This window comes from Sinohyriopsis cumingii, chromosome 6, assembly GCF_028554795.1.
Source record: "Sinohyriopsis cumingii isolate HCF-2022 chromosome 6, ASM2855479v2, whole genome shotgun sequence".
In the NCBI taxonomy this organism is placed as follows: Eukaryota; Metazoa; Mollusca; class Bivalvia; order Unionida; family Unionidae; genus Sinohyriopsis; species Sinohyriopsis cumingii.
Window position 1 is genome coordinate 134,477,571 of NC_142966.1, and position 23,776 is coordinate 134,501,346.

At 38.3% G+C, this 23,776-nt stretch overlaps 1 protein-coding gene across 3 annotated transcripts in view; it reads right to left on the bottom strand.

Moving 5' to 3' along the window:
- The window catches only part of LOC149798041 (heat shock 70 kDa protein 12A-like), a 29,277-nt gene extending 15,895 nt beyond the window's left edge, over nucleotides 1-13,382 (bottom strand). Inside the window, exons 1-4 of one of the 3 annotated variants that reach the window (XM_089963130.1) lie at nucleotides 13,314-13,361; nucleotides 11,942-12,043; nucleotides 9,527-9,567; nucleotides 8,369-8,674 (exon numbers count right to left, since the gene is read on the bottom strand). In XM_089963130.1, coding sequence (XP_089819256.1) covers nucleotides 8,369-8,674; nucleotides 9,527-9,529 — 309 coding nt within the window. In that variant the 5' untranslated portion in view covers nucleotides 9,530-9,567; nucleotides 11,942-12,043; nucleotides 13,314-13,361. Of the gene's footprint in view, nucleotides 1-8,368; nucleotides 8,675-9,526; nucleotides 9,568-11,941; nucleotides 12,044-13,313 lie in introns of those variants that run through there. The other 2 variants (XM_089963131.1, XM_089963132.1) reach the window with 2 other exon arrangements.
- Nucleotides 13,383-23,776: the final 10,394 nt, after the last annotated feature.

The following is a 23,776-nucleotide window of genomic DNA, read 5'->3' on the forward strand; positions in this document are numbered from 1 at the left end:
TTAAAGTGTACGTGGCTTCTTCTTGTAACCATAGTTGCACTGGAGGTAAACGGAGACTTTTCAGACGGGTTTATGCAGCAAAATACAATTTCTGAACTCCTCCGTAACCTGGAGGATCGTAGCAAATGTTGGCTAACGCCTTCTCCACTTTTTTGAATAAGTCTTCGCTGATGCTATTTTGGATGGGACGAAATGGTGGTTTGGAAACGGCTTCATGTGTCCTATGTGCCACGCGAGTAGAAGTTGAAGTTAGTGTGGAGGTGGAGGTGGTAAAGGAATGACGTAGGTCTTCTTTTCCTTTTTTCACCTCTGGTTTCCCTTCTTCATTTTTAACTTCTGTCGAAGGAGGAGTGGACATTATCTTTTTAACCCAAGCTTTCAGTTCTTCTCGTTGGGGTGTGTGGGAAGGGTTAACAAGGACGCTGAAATCTTACTACGAATGGGAGCTGTTGACGGTGTTTTAAAGATTTCTCGTACATCTTCTTCCTCATGCATTTGTGGGCTTGCGTCTGTCTTGACCGCTGGGGGTAGTGGAGATAGTGGTGGCGATGGACTTTTCAACAAGGCTTTAAACTCTTTCAGAGTGGGCAGAGCTGTTTCTTCTAAAGCTTTCTGGTGAAAGATTTGTAGTTGTTGCAAGAGTTCACCGTACTTTTGCAATTTTTCTGTTTCGGACAAATCGTTGCGATTCATCAACGACTGCAATTCATGTTGTAACTGGGGCAACTCGGTCAAATTCGGATTGGGAGGCAAATGACGGGTCCGTTGTTCTTGCCAACGATGATATTCCATTAATCGTTTGTAAGGCACTAAGGCTAGTTTTCGTCCTTCCATTCGATTTCAATGGTCACGTCTGAGATTTTTGGACTCCAGAGGTCCCTTTTATCTTCTTGGTCCTTTTTATTTTGCTCCCACGAGTCCTCCAGCATCGTTCCCAATACTCCTTTCAGCAAGGGTCCGAACAACAGAGGCAACATTCCTCTGCTTTGTACCAACATCTTCTTTTATCCAATGTGTATCTTCATTTGAACCATTTGGCGAAGAACTTGACGATGTTTGGCTAAGCATTGTGTCTGGTGTTTAGACAAAGGTATCGTGCCTTTCAAGACTTTCAAACAACATTCGCACACGGTATCGATGACATCATTGGAGGCGGTTTGAATGATTGATTTTCGCATGGGTGGAGAAGCTTTGGACAGGACGGACAACATCTCCCTATCTTTGACTAAACGAGGAGGCAGTCCATTTCTTTTCTTTCCTTTGGGTTAAAAGAGGGATGGTTTCTCGGGGGTGACATCTTTTGGGTGTTCAGGATAGATCCTTTATACTCCGTGTACACTTCTCTTTGTTGTTTTGTCCTGGTATTCGTAGCCGCAATATTTAGGACCGCTTTTAGCGAAACTTAAAATCTTATCGTTGGGGTGTTCGTCTGTCCAGGCTCCTAAACGGTCTCCTTCGATGTCAGGGTGACGTTGAACAAGGCGATCGATGTAGATGCAACTGTCAGTGTCAAAGTACAGGACGCGATCACCTAACAGTTCTAAAGTTTCGTACAATTTTAAGCGAGCATAGGCTGTCACGTAAGCCGCAATGATGAAATTTCCGCATTCGTCAGCTTGTACAAATTCCAGTCATTCTTCGTAACTGACTAAGATCAAATCCTCACGAACAACATTCACGTTTTTCATGTATTTAGTTTTGTCGGGAATCATCTGGAAGTACCGGGAAGGTTCTTTCAAATACTACGTCTTAGGTAAACACGGTCGTTGTGACATTTTGCCGCACAAGCAATGTATCATCATTTTGGCAAACGATCGCCTTCCTTCGTTTTTCTCTACGTGGTCTAAAGAGATGCTTTCCTGCTCCCAGTATTTCTCTTTGAATTTCATTTGGTCTTCGGGAGTGTGGCACCAGGAAGGATAGACACAAGCTTCTTGTTTCAGTTTCAAAAAGGCATCCACGTAGTCTGCGAAAACGCCTTTCTGAGTCTCGTCGCTCTTGTGGTACTGTTCTGTCTTGGGAAAGTGGTAAATTTCGTACACTTCTAACAGCTGGTATCCCATGTCCAGAGCTTTAAACAATTCTATGCTGACCCACGTTCCCGTCAAGGTGCGTTCTTCCTGAGTCTGCAGACAAGGCTGGGCTTGGTTGCACATTTCGGCACTAGTACGGCACAAGGGAAACATCAGTTTTCCTTGGCAATGGTGAGGTAAAACGGGATGGTACAAGGCCGTGGGAGGCACGACTGTGCACTTGATCAAGCCTTCGTATTGTCGAATGTTGTCCAAGTCAGTGTGTTCCGTCAGCAATTACGGTTGCCTGCGGGAAAGCGACAATATTTGCATACGTAAGGAGACAGCGAACACACGTCCAATTATTTAATTTCTGCTCCTTTCTCTTCGTGAGCGTGGTACAGAGAACAGGTGGCATTTGTCCGTCCTCCGTACAAACTGTCCCTCGGGTTCATTGGGTCCACCAACTTGTAACTTTTCACGATGCGTTTAAACTCAGAATCGGTTTTTAAACAGTGATCGTACACATCTTTCCGCATTTTAACTACTTGGTATACTTGCTGTTCTAACATGAACCGCCGCTGACAAGTGGCCTGGTACAATATTTCCATGGTTCGTTGTAGAAACTGATGTTTGGTCCACGTCCAGGGTAGCAAAGGGGACCGTGAAAAAAGCAGCCTTTAAACTCTTAAACGATCTGAGGGTTTTCTATGTCCCGTCCATCCACTGATACGTTCCGACGGTCTTTTCGCCTCCCCCGCTGCGGGATGTTGGATCCATTTGTCTTCCTTGTCGCACAAGTAATGTAGCCATCGCAGGGCTTTGACCGAGTGCTGACGCTTGACAAAGTTGTTCGTTTGAGGGCTGATGACAGTCAGGGTTTTTTTGGGGCATGAATCGTTGGCAGTACACTAAGGAATACGCTTAGGCAATGATGCGGGCTTCTTTCAAAGGATCGATCCCTCCGTGTTCAATGAATAGTTCTCGATATTTTTCACAGCAACGGCGTAAAATATTCACGTCGGATCGACAATAGTTTAGCATTTCTTCCTGAAAGTTGAAAGGGTCCAATGCCTGAGCCTTGTACCAAGCTTAGAAATCTTCTCGTTGTTCGGTATGCATGTTGTCGGGGTCGTAGTCGTGATCCTCAGGCAAATGGGGTAGAACGGCGTGGTGATTGGCTTCAGTATTGAAAAAGTGAGGACAGTAGCCGTTGGTCATTTCTGTCATTTAAAACGTTTTAGGCATTCGACTCAAAGGCATGGTTAAGTAGCTTATCGAATCTTTAAGCTGTAATTGTCCCACTTGCATGGAAATGATTTTGGCTAGGTTCAAAGTGACTTTCGGTACCTTGTTCCGTATAGTATCTCAAAAGAAATTGTCCATCGTATCCCGCGAAATTGTGAGCCATCACCGTGGCATGGCGATGACAATCTCCATAACGTTCGATGTCCTCTTGGTTCCACGTCTCATCGATGGGGTCTAAGATCCATTGGGCGAAATCGCCCAGCGTATTCGGTCTCCGAATAATTTTATCACGTCCTCCAGGACTCTTGCTGTAGTGAGGGCAGTGACTAAAGATAGGCTCCTGGATGCATTTTTCGCACGCTCGATGAGCCACGCAAAAATTAGGAATGTGAATGTCAGTCTCTTGCATGCATTTTAAATCGAAAAAGATAAAATTGCCTTTCTTCTGGTCATTGTCTTCCCCTTGATGTTTGGAATGGTATTTTTGAATGTAGCATTGGTGTTCGAAGTCCACTATTTGGTGACAAATGTGACATCGTTTCGTTTCTGAACATACGTGTACCTTGACATTATTAGTACCAATACCTTGTCCACATGTAGGGCACAATCTCAGGAGTTGACAAGCACTTTTCTGCTGTGAACCTCGGGTCTTCAGATGTGGTTGGTACCAGGCAGGGCTGACAAATGTGTGCTGACTAGCAGGGCAATATACTCGTTCTTGTTCTTCGTCCAGACAGGGTTGAGAGGCCAAACATCCTGAGCATTTCGATCCACAATGCTTATGTTGTTCCTGGTTGTTATAACCACGGTCAGATTTCTCACAAAAGTAACTGTATCCTAGGAATGCGGTGATACTGGTGATGGCATCGAAATGTTCATCGTGATAATGAACGTGAATGTATTTTCCGTATTTGAAATATTTGCCTCGAAACAATTGAGGTACGCGTACTTCTTGAGGGAGTACATTCAAGGTGTAGCTTGGAGCTAGGACATCTTGCAGTTTTTGCATTTCAGTAATACCACAGAACGTGTCTTTGGACAGGCCAGCTTGCTGAAACAGGAGTCCTGCTTCTCTTCGTTGTTTGGCTCGGTCCGATCGTTGAATAATTTTCCAAGTTCATTTCCATTCTAACGTGTCTTTCTTGTCGGCATACGTTCGTCCCACCACGATGACACGGGCTAAACACATTTGGTTTTGAGGTTTGTAAATTTGGATGAATTTACGCTTGATGCTACGAAGGTCGTCTACCAATAACACTTTTCTGCGTAGTCCGGTCCCTTTGGGGAGAGACACGTGGGTCATGAACAGTGTCGCTTTTCTATCGGTGATGTGAAACTTGTCGTTGGATTGTTGCACGTGTTGAATCTTTGGAAGGTGTTAATTCTGCTGGGCTAGTAAACTCGATCCAAACGGGGGACTTCAGACTGTTGTGATGAATGGAAATTCTCAAGCGATCGTATTCTGTGGCTTCACATTGTCGTTTCAGCGTGGTTAAGAAAAAATTCCATACCTTGGGGATGAAGCCCTCTGCTTTCTGCAGCGGTACGTTGGACTGAAATCTTTAAACGTCACCATGGAAGTGTAAGCCGTCGTTCTAAATATTCTAGAGAAGTGCTTTTCCGTCTCTTGAATGATATTTGTATTTTTCAGTGTTTACTAATTGTGGTGAACATTGGCTGGGTGTAGACTCTCTGGGACTGGAGTCTGGCTCACTCATGTCATCTTCAAAATCACTGGCATGAATTTGTGCCAAGACTTCAACTACTATGCGAGGCGATAAATCACGTTTCGGTCTATTACTTTGCTTTCTTCTTCTTCCTTCACGACATGATGCGATCGTTTCATCTAAACTGCGAAAAGTCAAATGACTACATTTTAAACACCATGGGTCACTTTATATCCATGTCAGACCAGCGTTTATATAAAAGATGCGTGTCTTCCCTTCCAATATTCATTTCACTCTCAAACCGAGCGGAACGATGGAAGAGCCCACATATATCGAACTTCTGATCAGAGCTTTGGGAGGTGTCATAAGAAAATTTTCTTCAGACAAGCCGACGGACTACTCCCCCTTCTTTCGTTACAAAAGACAATATACTTGCTATATCTGCAAGAAGAAATAACATTGGTCTTCAGAGTGTCCAGACCGCCATGTGTCAGAAGAGACAAAAGTCAAGATACCTATTATCATTTTCAAGAACAAGGACATTGGTCTTCAGATTGCCCTAAGAAACAACAGGAGCAAGAGGAAGAGGGGGCTCCCGAACAGGAAGAAGAAGAGGTACCCTCCCCAAATGAAGAACCCAAACATGTGCAAAAAAGAGAAAAAAGAGAAGAAAAGAAGAAGAGGAGAAAGTGAGGAAGAAGAGGAGGAAAAAACTGTGAAAGTGAAGAAATTCAAACAACAGAGAGTGAACAAAGACACAGAAGAAGTCTATGAACGTTTTAAGGTCTTGTGTTGTGTTGTGAATTGGATTGTAAAATTTGTGCCAGAATAAACCAGGCATAAAACGTGTCTCTTGGTTTTGATTTTTTCGAATACGGACCTACATGGACCTACACTCACGCAATCATTCACACACACGTACATCATGGGTAAAAAGGGGCTTTTGAGTTTTAATTGATTTTGGCAATTTAAATAATATCTCTTTTTGAGAGAAGTGGGTGGCCCTGAAAAGAACCGTTGGGTATTTGTTTGTTTAACTATGGAACGGGAGTTAATCATCTTTAACTGCCTTAAGCCTTTGCCACTACCAAGACCTACTTCTGGAGTGGCTCCTGTCAATGATGATTTTGTATAAATCACTAGGGGTGGTATAGCAGGCGTAGTAACAGGGCTTGGTTGTTTGGCTCAGGAAGGTCTTTTTCTCTTGGATCGTAATAAAGAAGTCTGATACATTTGTTTAAGACTCCTTAACTCTGGTAAAATGTCTTAGACTACCGTCACCGTTTGGCTTTCAATATTCTCCTTCTCTCCTAGACCTTGTTTCGTCTCTGCTGCTTCTTCGTGTCGTTTCCTTCGTGCTTATTAATCTTCTCGCTGTTGCTATTGAAGGAGAAAAGCTTGTTCTGCTTCTTTCTGCTGTTGTAAAAATCTGTTTAAAATCATCAACGTGTGGTAAAGAAAGAGAAGGTGGTGAAGGTACTGGTACCGGAACAAAATCTTGCGAAGACGAAAGAAAATCGACTAAATCCCAATTAAAATCGACCTATTCTGGATGTAAGCCTGTGTTGACTTTGGTAGCTGCTGATATTCCATCGCTTCTCGTCTCACGGCCGGTGCACCCCAATTCATTGTCTTTTTAGTTTCCGTCATGTCTGAAAACTGTGACGCATGGATTGACTGCGAACAGACGATATCGCGTCTATATAGGGAATGTGACGTCACAGTCCACTCTCTTCGGATTGGAAAACTGACTCCGTGTTGTGACTTAATTTTGTAACGCGTGTTTGGATTGGTGAATAAACTCAATCCGTTTTGATCCGCAATTCCAATATAAATAACCGCATTTCACTGCATTCCCTTCACCTGTTCTCGTCACATGATGTGATTAACGTAGAATCATCTATTTTCGTATCGTCAATGCTATTCCGTACGGTCTTACCCATGTATGTGAAATCATCATGGAAAATTATCATTTGTATAGAAGAATGTATGTGGAGAGACAAGCTGTTTGAAGAGAGTTCTCATTTACGGACCAGCAGTCAGAAGACTTTTCAGGAAGAGAAGAAGACCTATGCGTTGCCCTCTATGTAAACGAAATGAAGTTAACAAAAACCCAAAGGCCCCTTTCAGGGCCACTCATATGCCTCGAAAAGATTTGCTTTCTTGCCTAAAATGCTTTTTAGTTAGTTGTATAGTTGTTTGAACGATGTCTGTTGTAGATATGCCTCGAAAGGATTTGCTTTCTATCTTAATTTTTTTAAGTTAGTTTTATAGTTGTTTGTATAATGTCTATTGTATGTGTTATCTCTGTCTCTGTCCCGCCAGTCCCGTTTCCGCCAAGCTTTTTTCCCCGCTATTTGGTTGATTGAGGTCAGCTCCTAGGAACATTGTTACCCATCTTCTCTACTGTGACGTAACCTTACCTGTAATGTATTTTCCCATTGTCCTATAAATCTTGTCGCTATACAGACCAAGGGGGTCTGTAATGTATTTTCCCATTGTCGCTACATCGCCCCCCTTCACTACTAGTGTGTTTATGTGCCACACAAAAATATAATTCCACTCTGTAGTATGTAAATAGAATCAATACGGAAATTACGAAATTAAATTGTTAGGGAAATGGAGAGTTATCGAAGTAGCACTATCTATCTACCCGTTTTTCGTTACTAATAAAAGGTTTCGAAATACTTTCTATATCAACTCTCATCATCCATGCAAAGCTAAGTCTGAATAAAACCAGTACGTTAATACAGTGCCAGGTCGCTGTTTAAGAACAAGGCAAAGCAGGATGTAAGAGGGAAACGTTTTGATCTCAAAAGAGCTAAGGGCCATTTCAGAGCCCGGTAAAGTAGACAAATGACACACTGCCGTTTCATGACCTATAAGATGTTGCGAAACTGCTCGATATTGTTTCAGGCGCTGTAACGAAACGGTGGAGCCTGTTACATCACTAGCATCAAATCGCAAAATGGCACGTCGTGGTGTCGAAATGGTAACAAGCCGTTTTAAAACAGCACTAGACGAAAGGAGTAATTATATTATAATAGTTTCCTCTAATCTTTATACATCGATATGCATGCCTCCAGATGTGCAGGAATTTAATCAGAAACAACTCCGGTCTCGTTAATTATCAGGGATTTACTGTAGGTCGATAGACAAAAAACAACATTTTACTCGGATAAAGAAGACCACTACGTACAAAGGATAGGATAACGAGATAGAATAGAATTGAATCAGGAGACAAATGATGTCCATTCACAATATCCATTCATTGTGAACCTCAGCCTAAAGCTGATTTTCAGAAGCTTAGGAAAGCACGTAAGAGAAAGTAGACATGATTTCAAAGTGTAAACAAATGTAGGAAAACCTTCGTCACGACAATACATTATTATTATTATTGTTATTATTATTATTATTATTATTATTATTATTTCATATTACCATTTTTCCATGCAGCATCATCTTAAAGCGACGAAAGTAGTACCACTGTTTATATTCAGAGCTATCATTGGATGCCAAATCTGCATACTTCGTTTCGGCGTCGTAACCGAAAGAGTCCAAAGTCTTCCCATCCGGTTCTATCAAAACTGTTGTTGGGGCCTTTAGAGATACAAGTTGTCCACCAAACCACTGTTTACCACTAATCTTTGTAGGATCTGCATCGTACTCATGTTTAAATGAGAACGCCCATCCGGAATAGGTAGTTCCAAAATCTATAGCGGCCACAAGAAGGCTGGTTTTGGATGCCTAGAAATATTGAAATTAAAATATGTACTTTTTCTCTGTGTTTGGGTATCGAAATAAATCAGTAACTTTCAGGATATTTCATTTTACCTATATGTCAAAGAAAGAGGTATATGCTGAACTCATTAGAACTGAATGTTCTGTAACTGGAATTCCAAAATTAAGTGTTCTGGTGGAATTATATTGGGGTTTACTAACTATTGCTTGTAATGGAGTTACCCTTTCTTAAAGTGTTACCCTTTTTAAATTGGTGCAGAGATTCCGTCTGCTTGTGACATGTGCGAAAGTGACTTTTAAAAGAACAAAGACATTGCCAAATTAAACAGCATAACGTTAAAGAATCGCAAACATACAGGAAGCACAGACAGTAATATTGCTAAAATGACAGAAATTAAAACATCTAATCACAATCCTTAGTCAACATAATTTTCAATGTCTAAAATTGAAAGATGACATTTGTTGGGAAGAAAAATGACAATTCTTATGCAATCAAAAGAATTAAGTATATCTCAGTTTAATGAGGATGTGTTTTCGTCCGAAACTCTTTTTTAATTTCAGCACCTAATTTGGGGAATTCAGCTACATTAAATTGTATCTGAAAAAGTGTTCTTCATTTACACATAATTTGCTTCAAAAACATTACAATTTACTTTTGAAGATTTTCACATTATTTGACGCTGGGACATAGCCTGCAAAACTAGGCATATACCATTCTTTAATTTAAAGTAATATTTAATTCAGTTTAGTTTTTTCTCACTGTATTCGTATCGGAGAATAATACAAAGTGCTTATATTATAAATAAATATTACTTATAGTAATGTGTAAAGGTCTAAAATTCAATGTAAATCAAATACCATTGTTACGTTTTGGCAGCACCTCTGACGTGATCAGAAACCTGTAAGATGAAAGAAAGTTTATTTCTTATACTTGTATATACATATTTGTTTTGATCTAGGTTGCCGTCACTTTGTGAACTTCAGTGATGAAAGAGCCAATAACAATATTGTCGGATTTTAAATAAACTTTAATTTGTTTTATGCAATGTCAACAAATATTGACGCTTATATTATAAAAATGTCAAAAATTATAAACGCCTTCATTATATAAATTGGTTTCTGTACTAGAAATGTAGACAAAGTCAGTGGATTCTATGCTATATCAAGTTCATTACCACAGTACAAAGGAACACTCAATTTGCTAGGCAGACGACTGCCTAACATTGGTCAATAATAAATGTAAGTCGCAGTACATGAAAGAATTTTGTATGTGTACGTTTTGTTTCTCTATATCCGTCGAGTTGAATTGCACATAACTATGCCATGTACTTCCCACAACAATGTACCCAAAATTACAGAAGAGGAAGCTATGCAAGCTGGTCTGGTTTTGTGGGGTTTAACGCCATTTTTGCAACACAAGCTCGACTATACATGGCGGACAGTATATTTAGTGGAGGTAGAATCCTGGAAAAACGACTGACCTACGGGAAACTAACATTTGTGTAAAATGCATAAAGAACATGAAAGAGAGAAAATTGATCTTTTCAAGGACTGGCATATTTCAGTAACACATCCTTGTCTTGGATACTCTTTACTTTGCGATAAAAGAATCGTGTACAAAGATAGAAGTGACACTCAAGCAGTTTTGAGAAGCGAAATTCGAATGTTTATTCCACTTTCATGTTGCAAAACTACATATTTTTAAGTAATTTACGTGGAAATTTCTTCGGATTCGATGGCTTGTGAACCTTTTGAATCCATTTACATGGCTATAATGAAGCAGTTCCCGGAATTCTACTACTGAAATGCGCTCGCTCGAATAGATTTTGACAAAAAAATAAACAATCGAAAAACACCCCCAAAACTGAAACAAACAAACAACCCTCCAACCACCCCCGAAGAAAAAAAAAACCGCGTATGTCATCATCATGTATCAGTCGGAGTATTCTTTGATTAAGAGCACTATAAAATATGACAATTCTATAAATTATTATAGCGTTTAAAACAAATTTGTTGGGACAAGTACAAGATTTGACATGTTAATCATTTTGTGGAATTGTTCCAGTTAGTGTTTATTTTTTACCCTTTTTCATGAAGAGCATAAGAGGGAACTTGGTCCCTGCACTACAGTAGCGCAAATAAAATCCATGACATTTCAGAGAAATAGCAGATTTAATTAAAAGATTATGTGTTAGACGTATCTTTTCATTCTATAATGTGATAAAGTCAAATTTTCGTCCTTGATAACGTTCATGAGCAAATTAAGATAAGGAAAGAAAGGATGAACAGAGTGATAGAGGGACGAATTTTGCAGTTTTGTGCTCATGATAGAAGAACAATCATAGCAGAAAATTCATTAGTGATTCAGTGTCATAATTAGACACGAAAGTGACTTTCGGCTAAACAGTCTGAAATGAAGACCCAGAAGGCAGGCTTAACTATGGTTAGAGATGTGGTTAAAGAGCATTGTACCGTTTGGTGTACTTTCACTTTCGATTTTAATAGGACGAATGACTTTCAAAAGTGACAGTTGTTCTATTATTACAGTAGGTCTCCAAAATGTTACGTTTATGGTAATTGGATGAAATCTATTATTTTAAATGATTTTTAAATGTTCAAATAGCATGGTGCTACTCCTAACCTTTCAAGAGTAATATGTCAGTACTGAGACTTGGCCCCTAATAGCTACAACGCACACCAATCAAAATATGGGCAATTCAGAAAGCAAAGAGAACGTTAATTAAATTGGCGAAGATATACGCAATAGAGGCTCCTGTTAATCGATATTAGCTTTGTTTTAGATCTACACTTATCCTCTACCACGTCAAGTCTAGGCTGAAGCTAAATGGGTCACTCGAACTATTGTTCTCACTGATTTCATTTCAGCATTGTGGAACCTTACTACATGCACTGAGGTATGCGTGTATTTTTTAAATTTTTTAGATTAGCTTTAACAATTTTTCAGTCATATCGCTACGACGTCTGCAGTGAGGCAAGTGTATAGTGATATCTAGCACTGGGGCATCATGCAGTTGATATATAGCATCATGTCCCATCCAGTCACATTATCCTGACACCAGGCCGAACAGTCCTGACACTAACCTCTTAATGCTTAGCGCCAAATGAGGCAGCTGCTAGTGCATTACGTTAATGCTATTGTTGGTTTTGTTATACGGTTTAACGCCATTTTTCAGCACAAGATAGGCTATACATGGCGACCTGTATTGATTATATCAACACTGTAGATAGATCCCAGGGGAAGTGTACACACACCGTCACGACAAACCATATTTCTTGTAAGTTTCTTGGTGGAAGTTCAGTTTCAAGGTTTTCATCCAGCCCAAATTCCTTTTCTCTCACTCCATCGAGATATACCTGCATGAAATCAACAGGAATATATTATTTTGCTCAGATATTGCGAGTATAGCATGCGTTATATCTTCAATCCGCTGACAGACTAGCCGAAACTAAATCGCTGATGAAATTTGACTAGGAACTCATTTGCATTCCGAGTCACATGACTATACAACTATCGCGACCTACATGTCAATGACTTCAGGGTTCAAATAGTCACGTGATATCAACAATTAACCATTTCTAATGTTGCCGTAGGAAAACAATTCGAACACATAAATGAAGGTCACCTAATATTTATAAATTAATAAAAGAACATAAACTGTTACAAATATTTATTCTGAAAACAACGACCAGAAATCTGTAAATGTTTCAGCAACTTGGATGAAACAGATTCAACAAGCGGAGAGCATAGGTCAATGCGGTAGTCACGTGGAACCAACAAACTACATCACTGACACATACTTAGTACTTGATGAATCTAGTTTTCTCCACCTTGCTGCGATACCGACAGGTTTCTAGTCGTTGTTCTCAGAACAAATATGTTGAGAATTAAATGTGCATTCTATTTATCTACAAGTATTACGTGAGTTTTAATTAACATTTTTGAATTCTATGTACAATAACTTTCGAAATGGTTTATTGTAGACAGCACGTTACTATTGGACCTCGGATGTCACTGACATGTAGGTTATGAAATTTGTGTAAGCAGATGACTCGGAATGCAAATGACGAGTTCCAGGTCAAATTTCATCAATGCTATGGTTGCATCTCGTCCGTCAGCGGATTAAAGATTGCTACACTCGCTATTGTTTAAAAAATAAATCATATTCCTATCGATTTCATGCAGGTAGGCCTATATCCCAATGGGTCGTTAAAGTTTGCTAGGCCGGCTAGTAAGCGGCTACTCTATGCCAACCATATGTGGTGTGGGCGAATTAAAAAGTTTCGATAGGCAGTGGAATTTGACCCCACTCCCCGACCTAAATGTCCAAATGTCAAAAATGGGGTAGCAAGGGTCAGAGAAAACTCGGACTACCATTTACTAGGCTTTTTTCTAGGAAGAGCCTTGTATGTTTTGTTCTACAAACCCGCACAAGCAGATTCAAAAGGAAGTAAATAAGGTTCCTACAAATACTAATTTCTCTAACTAATAGTGCATGCATATATCTGAATCTAGAAATGTATAAGAACTTTATGTCATTAGATATAAGAGTGAAACCAGTGTTAAAACAATACGATCACCTAACGGATGAATAGAGAATAAACAGGAATTAAAGAATATCAATACCTTTCTGATAGATCTGTACCTCACGTCTTGCAACCTACACTGGTCCCGGCTGCAAGAAAACGGGTCAACCCTAGATATAGTATTCATTGATTTCCGAGAAGAGTGTCACGTGCTCATAAAAAACTTTATGTTTATGAAATCCTAATCAAATGCAAGAACGAACGAAATTATTTAGTTCTTTTTTCCTATATCAGAGGAAATTTTACCTAAGGATAATATTTTAGATCTTATACTCGTTGTAATATTTAGATGGGAATTGTGAGGCATTACACAGACATGTAAACACGTTACAGTTGACAACACCAAAATAGCTTAAACTTGAAATAACAGGTGAGATGGGCGAACCAGCAGAAAGTGCTAATTTTGAAATTTAGAGCGTAGAGGTTCTGCACAACTTTACAAAACTGAGCTTACAAAGTTACATCTAGAATTCATATTAGTGTATAACATATCGCAGTAAATCTTGAAATGAATGAATACACGCATGAATGAATGAAAGAATGAAAGAATGAATGTAGGCCTCACTTAGAATGTGTACACTCACGTTTGTAACATGATACAGTTATGTTGTAAAGAGTGTTTACAGGTTGTTCGCTATTATGAAGTGCTTAGCTGCAGAAAGTGTGTAGTTATGTTCAACAATGCCCTTGTCGGAAGAGGTATGAGTAAACACTTACCTGGAAGGGGCTGTTTATTATCAGTCTGGAAGATATATATATATATATATATATATATATATATATATATATATATATATATATATATATATATAAAGAGAGAGAGAGAGAGAAATAGATAACTAGCTACCGCATGTCCAAAGGATAATTCCCTGGATAGTTTTTGTTGTTACTTTTCCTCGACCTTCGACCCTTTATTAATCAAAACATTCAGCTTGTTATCAGTACATGCGTGTTTGATCAGCAAAATGTGCAGTTTAGACTGCTTAATAGCTTTGTATATTATTATCTTGACACCATATTTGAATTAAAGACACGTGTGTGTGGTTGTGTGTTTTGGGGTTATAACGTAGATTTAACAACTTTTCAGTCATATCGCTACGACTCCTGCAGTGTGGCACTTTATACTGATGTCTAGCACTGGGGAATCATTCTGCAGATATGTATCATGATGTCCCACCCATTCACATTATCCTGACACCAGGCCGACCAATCCAAACACTAACGTCATAATGCTGACAGCCTAGCGAGGAAGCTGTTAGTTTCATTTGTATCAGTCTTTGGTATGACTCGACCAGGGTTCGAACCTCCCGCATCCGAGGCTGACGTTCTAACCACTAAGGCCATCGGAGCGGTCAGATACAGTTGTAGTATAACCCGTGAATTTAAAATTTGATGCGTAATAGGGTCACTAAAGGTCTTCTCAGACTGTCGTTAGTTTGGAAAGCATACTGCAGTGGTCAAGTATGTGGTTATGAAATAGACTTTATATTAAGGTAACGCAAGATTTTCAATATATATTGGGTCAAAGAGCATAAACCCGAAAGCTCTATTTTCATCATATACCATCTAAACGTGTGATACCTGTAATATTTGTTATTATGTGACTCTTTTAGGTGATTAATGATACATCCGTAGGTACCAATCAGCACGATTCAAAGCTCCAGTCTTGTCACAGGCTTACATCATAACCACACATACTTCTTCTTGTACGTTCGTATGCTTGTTTACCGTATTTAGATTCATTCTGTCTAAATGAAGTAAGACTAACTGGTAAAAGGTGAATGGGAAATCTTCATTCGCCAACGCATATCAATATCACAAAATCACACCTCTTCACTATTGCAGATGAGATTATATATCTACCGTAAGATCATAAGATATCATTTTATAATGGGCAGGCAGATTCATTCGTTAGATATTTGTTAAACCACAGGACTCTAGCATAAGAAATAAATGTATATTTTTATTGGCAAAAGCTGTTTATTTGTATAGAGTGATGTAATCTGACATTTTAGCAACATTTTTGGAATATTAGAAGGAAATGATAAATTTGTATCTGGGCCTTCTGAAACCATTTTTATCTAATTCGCATATAAGTAGTGGAAAATAAAGCTTTTAGATTTCTTGGTCACTTTGGGTCCTTAATACACTGCTGTACTTGTTATGGATGACCGATACTGCAGAAATACAATTAATTGCTAAGGTAGCAGCTGTTTTGAACCATAATTAGGCCTCTGCGTGAAGATTGTTTCTGTATTCGACTCTTACCTTTTGTAAATCCGCGCTGTTTCTTATCTGTGCTCGTAACTGTGAGTGATTTTTCATTTCTTCCAGGAGAGTCTTAGACGCGGCATCAATGATCATGTTATCCGCGATTGCCACTGAATACAGTTTACTGGCCATGTTGATATTGCTGTGTGAAGCTGCAAGTAGTTCTGAATAAATACTTACTCGTTAATGCATATCTTCTCGATATTAATATGCTATCATCACGAGAGACACCGGTTACGATCTATATAGCTCCAGCAATAATTTCGATTGTTGCACCTACAATGGTTGTTGTTGCTATGATTCTAGTCAAACTAAGACCAACATTAGTTGCCGCAGCAAGACCACAATCGTAATCTAAGATCAAACGCGAGCGTTTGTATTTTATGATCAGCGCAGTTTTCGTGGTTATTTCATCTCACAGCTGTTTTTTCCCCCGCTATGATCATTTATTCACGTCGGTAAGTTTGAGAGTCCAGTTCTTCTATTAATAATACAATCGTGTATTTTAATTGCATGACAAGCAGACACTGTCCGGTCTCATCATCACGCCCAGGCGTCTAATGTTCTTACTGGTGCAATTGTGATGAAATTATAGAAAACCTTCTCCCCCCGGGAATACTTAACTTTCCGACGGTTGTGCGTTCTGGTTGTCTAGCATCTTTTTTTTGGAAAAACACACCCATTACGGTAGAACTTTATACATTCAACGATTATCTTTGCCAAATAACTGTTACCAAAACAAGTGATTCCGGAATAACAGTAGGGATCTTCTTTTTAAATGAGTCAACGTTGGTGTAAAATATTCGTTGGTGAACTTAACCAGCATGGACAGATCGGTGAATACCATTTGGCCATTGTAGTAACAATCTCTAAGTGTTTTTGCATCTGGTGGTATAGTCTACAACCGATTATTTTCACATGCTAATGTCACTACTCCAACCTGGCCTCGTGTTGGTACTGGCACATTAGCGTCATTTGCTATTTGACCCTTAAGACGATTATATTTTTGTATATACAAGGGTCTGGCAACATAACACCATTGTGAGGCAGATATTCATTGACAAGTGGAACAAAAGTACAATGGATGTTTTCATTCGCAACCAGTTGGTCTAACAATCTGCCACCTCCTCACCGCAGTCAGATTCCATTACTTATATATATATATATATATATATATATATATATATATATATATATATATATATATATATATATATATATATATATATATATATATATATATATATACATATATATATATATATATATATATATATATATATATATATATATATATATATATATATATATATATATATATATAATCTTAAACACAATTAAAAAAGACAGTTAAGTAACCTTTGAAATAAACGTTGATTGCTTCGAACTGAATGTCATCTCCAGTGACCTATATAGCTGGTACTGCACATGTAAACAAATCTGTACAACAGTACCAGGTTTGTCTATACGCGATACTGGTGGAGTAAAACCAGGATCAATATACAGCTGATCCTTTATTAACATCATCATTCTACCCATCTCCCCTTTAGGTCCAGTTTTGATAAACAATTATGACCCGTACTCGCGTACCTTTAAAATGTGATGTTTAGAACTATCAAGGCCATTTCCATCAAAAGAACTGAAATAAGTCGACCATTTTCTAAGGCTGATAACGTAGTGATTTACTCTCCTTTGATTAATTTCCCCTTGATTCCGATCTGTAAAGGCATTACGTTTGGTGGTGCGGGCACATTAGCAATGTGTTCATCCACATTAGACGCTTTAAGTTTGTCAGTGTGATCTTCAAATATTACAAGCTCACCTGGATCGACACCAGTAATAGGACTTGGTAAATTCAGACAAATCCGCTCTGGTGGCAGAGCGGCTCAGTTCCACATCAGCACGGTGTCGTAGAGCTGAGTTAACGTCCATAAATATTAATAGGCATTTTCGTATAATATTAAACAAACCTTAATGTGAAATCAATAATTGCTTTCGGTGTTGGTGAACATTCAAGTGCACACAAAGCGTCAACAAATTGAAAGCATATGGGTCCACTCAACCGAGTTTGTCCTGGCATAGTCAAATAATAGAAGATCTTAGCCTATGGGCATTCAACAACCCATGCCTGGTACTCGATGCCGTTTTCGTTTTTTTACGACCACGAGAGGCCGGACGCTATGCGTCCACCAACCGCTATTTTTAGTGCTATTACTGAAAACTTCAGATGGTCCAATGAAAAGTAATGAACTAGGTACAGGATCAAGGATTCGCACAGGAAAATTTGCAGAACAGTATAGTTGTTTTGATGTCCATATACGAAAACAGATTGTAGTATGATTTGTTTCAAAGTTGGTTCTTGATGACCGCTTACCGCAAAGAAGCCTCAGTAAATTCTAAGTAATCAAATATAATTTATTTTGTACTTGAACATAACATCGATTTATATTATGAAGCGCCATAAGCAGGTGTTTTGGTGCGGTAAGAAAATGTTGAGTATTATTTGTTTGCCATGTAAATTGCCCTACAGTAGCATTTCGTGCGTGCGCGTCTATGGTGTGTGCGAGAAATGACAAAATAGAAGCGGTTCCAGAGTGAATAAATGGCAACAGACGTGATTCTGTAGTCAGTGAAGGCGCTAACACACGTATCCACAACGTTAATATTTCTAACACAACTCTACCATCATAAGCAGACACACAACGTCAAAACTGCATCTTTGGAGTTGTTCTTGGGAGTTAATTTGACTATGTTTCACCTAAAAAGTAATCTTGCGAACATCTCTGCAAAACCCAAATATGTAACTTAGGGGATTGCACTCGAAAAACATGACCAAGCTCCACGAAGTTGTCTCTGTCCCTGAGCAAATACACCATTGAAAGTACCGTTGAGGCCAACTTTTAAAGGTTGTATATCTGTATCAGGTTTGACTTCAAAGTTTCTAGTTCGCCTAATTGTATACTGTTAAAAATCTGCATTTTCAGATGTATCCTTGACATACATCATTTATTGACCAGCTGTTCTCGTGTAAACATCGCTATAGCTGGCAAGTCTAATAATTGTTGTGGCCATGTCAACGTTGTCAAGAATTAAATATATTTCTATCAATGGAATACTGTATACTTTTAAACAGCGACATAGTTCTATTGTTTACAAATCCAAATATGGTATTGGCAGGATAAATGGTACAACTAGAATAATTTTATACGAGTTTTCCCTCAACTTTCAAAACAATGCCACACATGAACGGAAAATCTTTGACATGTCCTGCACATGCAGTTCTATTTTTAATTGACTGGGGTCCCTAGCTGGGTATGAATAATGCTGAAAATCTCTCTTGATGAGATAAACTAACATAGGTGCGCCCATGTCAGAGTCCCAAGCACTTTTGGTGCGCCTTTGAACAATCCACGAACAAAATCAGCGAGGTCAGTTCCATAATATGCTGAGTGAACGGGTTTTCTCTCGTTAACAACGCGTACGGGTTTAACACGTCCACGAACGACATTTTTATATTTATATGTCAGGTCGATCTCTAATGTATAGTTGCACTGGCGACGATTCACTGCACAGATATACAACGTGCCCGTCTTGATCGATAAGGGAAAATGAATATACGTCAGGGAATTTTAATGTCATGGAAGATACACCGTTGGAGAAAACCTCAACAGTATGTAACATTGAACTGCCAGCTTGTTGTTTCAGACCTGCTTTCATAACTATCACTAGCGTTACAAGTCAGACTGACCTGGGTCAGTGAGCTAATCCACACAATGTTAGGCGCGATATGATGTCCAGTTCATTTGGGCCATGCAGTCGAAACTTGCTTATTTTCGGGAATATCTTTTGACCATCCAATAACTGTTCTCAGCGACGACTGTCCAATTAACGGAATATTGCGGGATGCATTGGTGATAACTGAGGTGAAATAATGTCGTACCTACCTGTAGGAAGTTGTACTATATACCAAGTTGTTTTACGATCTGCTGAAAACTCAAATGTGCTATTTGCGGGCAGGCCACCAATCGGAGATTAGGCCAACTGTAATAAAATCGCAGCGATGATAGTATTATCGCAAGTTTTCAAGATTCCCCAGCAGTAATAGGTGCAGAAAAGGTCACAATGAGATCTAGTTTCTTGATGAAATTCATAGCGGTAACGCTTTGGGCTGCATACGTTGATTTAATTGGTGACAATACTGCTACAGTTAGATGTATCAATGTTTTCAAGACTTGTCGCCACATTTTTTTATCTCCTTCTCTGTACCAGGTGCTAAACTGCTGTCAAGGCCAAGTGGATAGAGACCCTCACAATGTTCACTACGTGGCATTATGGTAACTCGAAGTTTTGCATAAGGCTTTCTCATATAAAATAACTTGTTATTTTCAGTGTCATCAAAGTCAAATAAAATAAATCCCAGTGCATTTTAGCCTAAATGAGCTCAAATGACCCATCACGACAAAGTAGTAGACCAACTCGAGATGAGCAAACATTGGAATCCAATAACATAAAATTTCTTATTACGCTGATAAATTAACTTAATCACGTTTGCTTCGTTGCTTTCACTTTAGCATCTCATAATTGTTGTCGGTGCTTGCGATGTTTCTCTTCTACGTCGTTATAATACCGTTCTTATATCCTCTGAAGATTACAGTGAGTTCGAATGCCATATTTATATTAATGCCGAAAAGAATCTGCTTAATTGATTTGCTCTTGGGCAACTGTAATAAAATCGCAGCGATTGCAATTAGAAGTCTCACTAAAATCATCAAAACCTACAATCCTGGTGGGCGAGTTATTCATTCTTGAGCGACTATACCTTTTCCAGCACAATGTTATAAAGATTATTTTTACTTTTACACTCTTCATAGGCCGGCCCTAGCTTGTTCTGTTCCATTTCTTAGGTATCTCCCAAGTTAATCAATTTATAAATTTATGATGATTTATCTCTGAGAACGTATATAACATCTTTTGAGCTTTTTTGCTAAATCTGTGTGATGCATTCAAACGACAAAGTTATCTCAGTTTAGCTGTTACACTGTTGCTGTTCCACTCGTTTGGTAAATTAATATCATTATTAAAGACCTCCAAACATTTCTTCGAAATATTTTGAGAATCAATACAATTTGTGGCCAATTGTATATAAACTACAGCAGCAATCCTTCAATATGAACTATTTTCAGCGATATTTTTTTGTTTGCCAGTAAGCCTTCAGTGCCCACGCACTTAAAACAAAATGTCCATATTTTGTTTCGAGAACCACACTGTATATTACTATATTGCAAATATAAGAATTGTACAAATTGCATTGAACTGTGACTTATTTTCATTTCTGGAGCTTACACTTTGATTACTCTGACCGCTCCCTAAGGTTATTGCTAGCACAATAAATATAAACCTAAAGTCAACTTTTTTTGTATGCCTTAGGGTAAAGTGTTCTTTACCCATAATGATATGTTCCATATGCATATAAAACGACTCTGTCCTCTTTTGGTCAGCCATTTTGGTAGTAAGATTAACAAGTATCTAACAATGTCTTGACTTACCCAGACTTGATAACACCCGACGACAATACATGTTTAAACCTACAGTACACCTTTCCTTTTATAATTGGAGCTTTGCCTTCGTGCCCAATCACTCCAGAAATAAAATGACGACCATGTAAATTAAGCTTCTAAACATTAAGACGTCCCCTACTCCATGATAACAGCATATATTGCGGAACAATATCAATAATAATGCGCTTTGGTAATGACTTTGCATCATTAGATACAACAATCAATCTTAGGTGAATACAATACTATTATTTAACTGTTATAAATATAGCAATTGTATTTTTGTTGAAGATTATGATGCTTATAACGATGATGATGATGGTGATGATGATGCATTAGATGTTATGCTGTCCATGCATGGGCTCCGTTTTGCTCACGAATAATAAATACAATTACCGTCAATAAAATGATCAGTGGATTGATTCGCCAAAATGAAATATGTGTAATGCTTATGACCTTGCTGACGATTCCTTAAAAATAGAACGAGTTTGCATACAATCCTTGAAAAATCACCAATGTAGAAAACGCAGAATCAAAATGTAGATGAAATGAAGAGATAGCCTATTGAGATCTGCAGCTGTATCCCTCAGCCTATCCCAGCTGCAATGGCCGTCTTAGATATGGCATCTATATAATATTCTTCCAAGATAAGCCTCAAGTGCTCATATAGCGCGTACGTATATAATTTACATATAACCTTTGATTTAACAAGGAAGTAAATTCATTAAAATATTATCTCGCTATTTTGTACATGATTGCAGCAAACACGCGATCGTATATAAAGTTCTAGATAATCTCTATTTGGAGTCTTCGAAACGAAACAGGTCTGAGAGAGAGAGAGAGAGAGAGAGAGAGAGAGAGAGAGAGAGTTTGTGCTATATACTATTAATATTTAAAATTCTTGTAACCTCAGCATAATTCTTCCAATTTTCATAAAATGTTTCACATGATACACACATTATTATCACTGTGGATTTTTTGTGTGCAAAACAAACAAACGCAGAAACAATTATACAGAGTAAAAACAACTATTATAATTATTGGGCCGAGAATCCTTATAAACTCCTATATATCAGTTTAAAATATCCGATTGACTACTAGTCTACTCAGTGGCGACCTAAGGGTGAACGGCGTCCTGCACGACGATGTTGGCCCCGAAAACAGTTTTTCTGCAATTTAATTTTTATTAACTGTTTTTGCGTCCCAAAACCTCGTGCGCTACTTTGTCTACTTTCAAGTATGTCCTGTAGATTATCCTTTTTACGTTTAATAGAGCGTTATTTGATGGCCTACGTACAACCAAATTCAAAAGGAAGTAAATTCAGTTTTCTCTACAATTATACACACATGCTCATATAATATGGATTCCATAACTGTTTTAATGAATTCGGTGTAGAAACAATTTGGATCCTAGGAACGAAAAGTCTGGATTAGATTCTTTATATAGCTCAGATGGTTTGCAAAACTGAATCCTGGTATAATAGACACTTATTGCCTATTTGAAACTCCAACACGCTTTTAAGTAACCAAGAAAAAAAATAACTGATGACGTAACTTTATGCATGAATGATAATGACTCAATTATTACCGAATATACTTGCTTATAGGTCTGCAAACTGCACAGACCAAGATCTGCTGTCTGATAATGCGCAGAAAGATCAGAGTCTGTGCAGTTTATTAGGAGTAATCAGTAGACCCAGCGACATATACCATGGTCTGCAGGCGCATTATACTATGGCATATCAGGATGTTTGTTTTTTGATGTTTGACTCATCTTATAAGCGAATACAGACGTATACTATACCGGATACACAGAAGGTAGTAAGATGGAACAAATAGACATGATAAAAGCACAAATATTTTCCTAATTCATAATGGGAAGATGTGCGACTCAACTTATTGTCGAACGACCCATGAGGCACATAGGACGCTTGACCACTTTGTATCGGTTTGAAATGCGGACGATGACGTTTCCTTGTCATTGTATTTTACTGGTACGAGGTGAACAATACTAGTGTAGAGATGATAACATGATTTTGAATGAGTAACATAATGCATGAGTGAGCACGACAAATGACCCTGTTCCTCCGTTTTAGACTTGAATGAACTATTAATATGTATCCAAGTAGGGGATATTATTCCCCTATCATATTTATTGTAAAAAAAAGATTAATTCTCGTTTTAATCGTGAAAATAAATAATTTATAGATTATTTTCAAGTTGAAATTATTAGAAATAAGAATCAGAAAGTTTGCACTAAATTCGAATCATGTACAAATGTGGACACTTATTTTCCGATTTGTTGTCGTTTTACTGGGAATGGCGGTGCTAATGTGTAAATAACCAAAATATGCAAAGGAAGGAAGAAAGAACATTGCCGTTATGACGGAAGAACATTCTGACCGACTGCTGTGAGATAAATATTTGTCTATAATTCCCATGATGAAAGAGTCAATAAAACAACATACTTATTTTAAACACATAGTAATAGATTGATGATATATTTGAATTTTACTTTTGTTTATTAAAGCGAGATACTTAGCGCATCGTCCTACTAAAAACAACAATATGGCTACTGTGTGGTATATGAAGTCATGCATTTAACGTTTTTCCATTTTTGAAAGCTTTTTGTATTCTAGACCCATCCATGTTCACATTTAGATTGGAATTATTCACA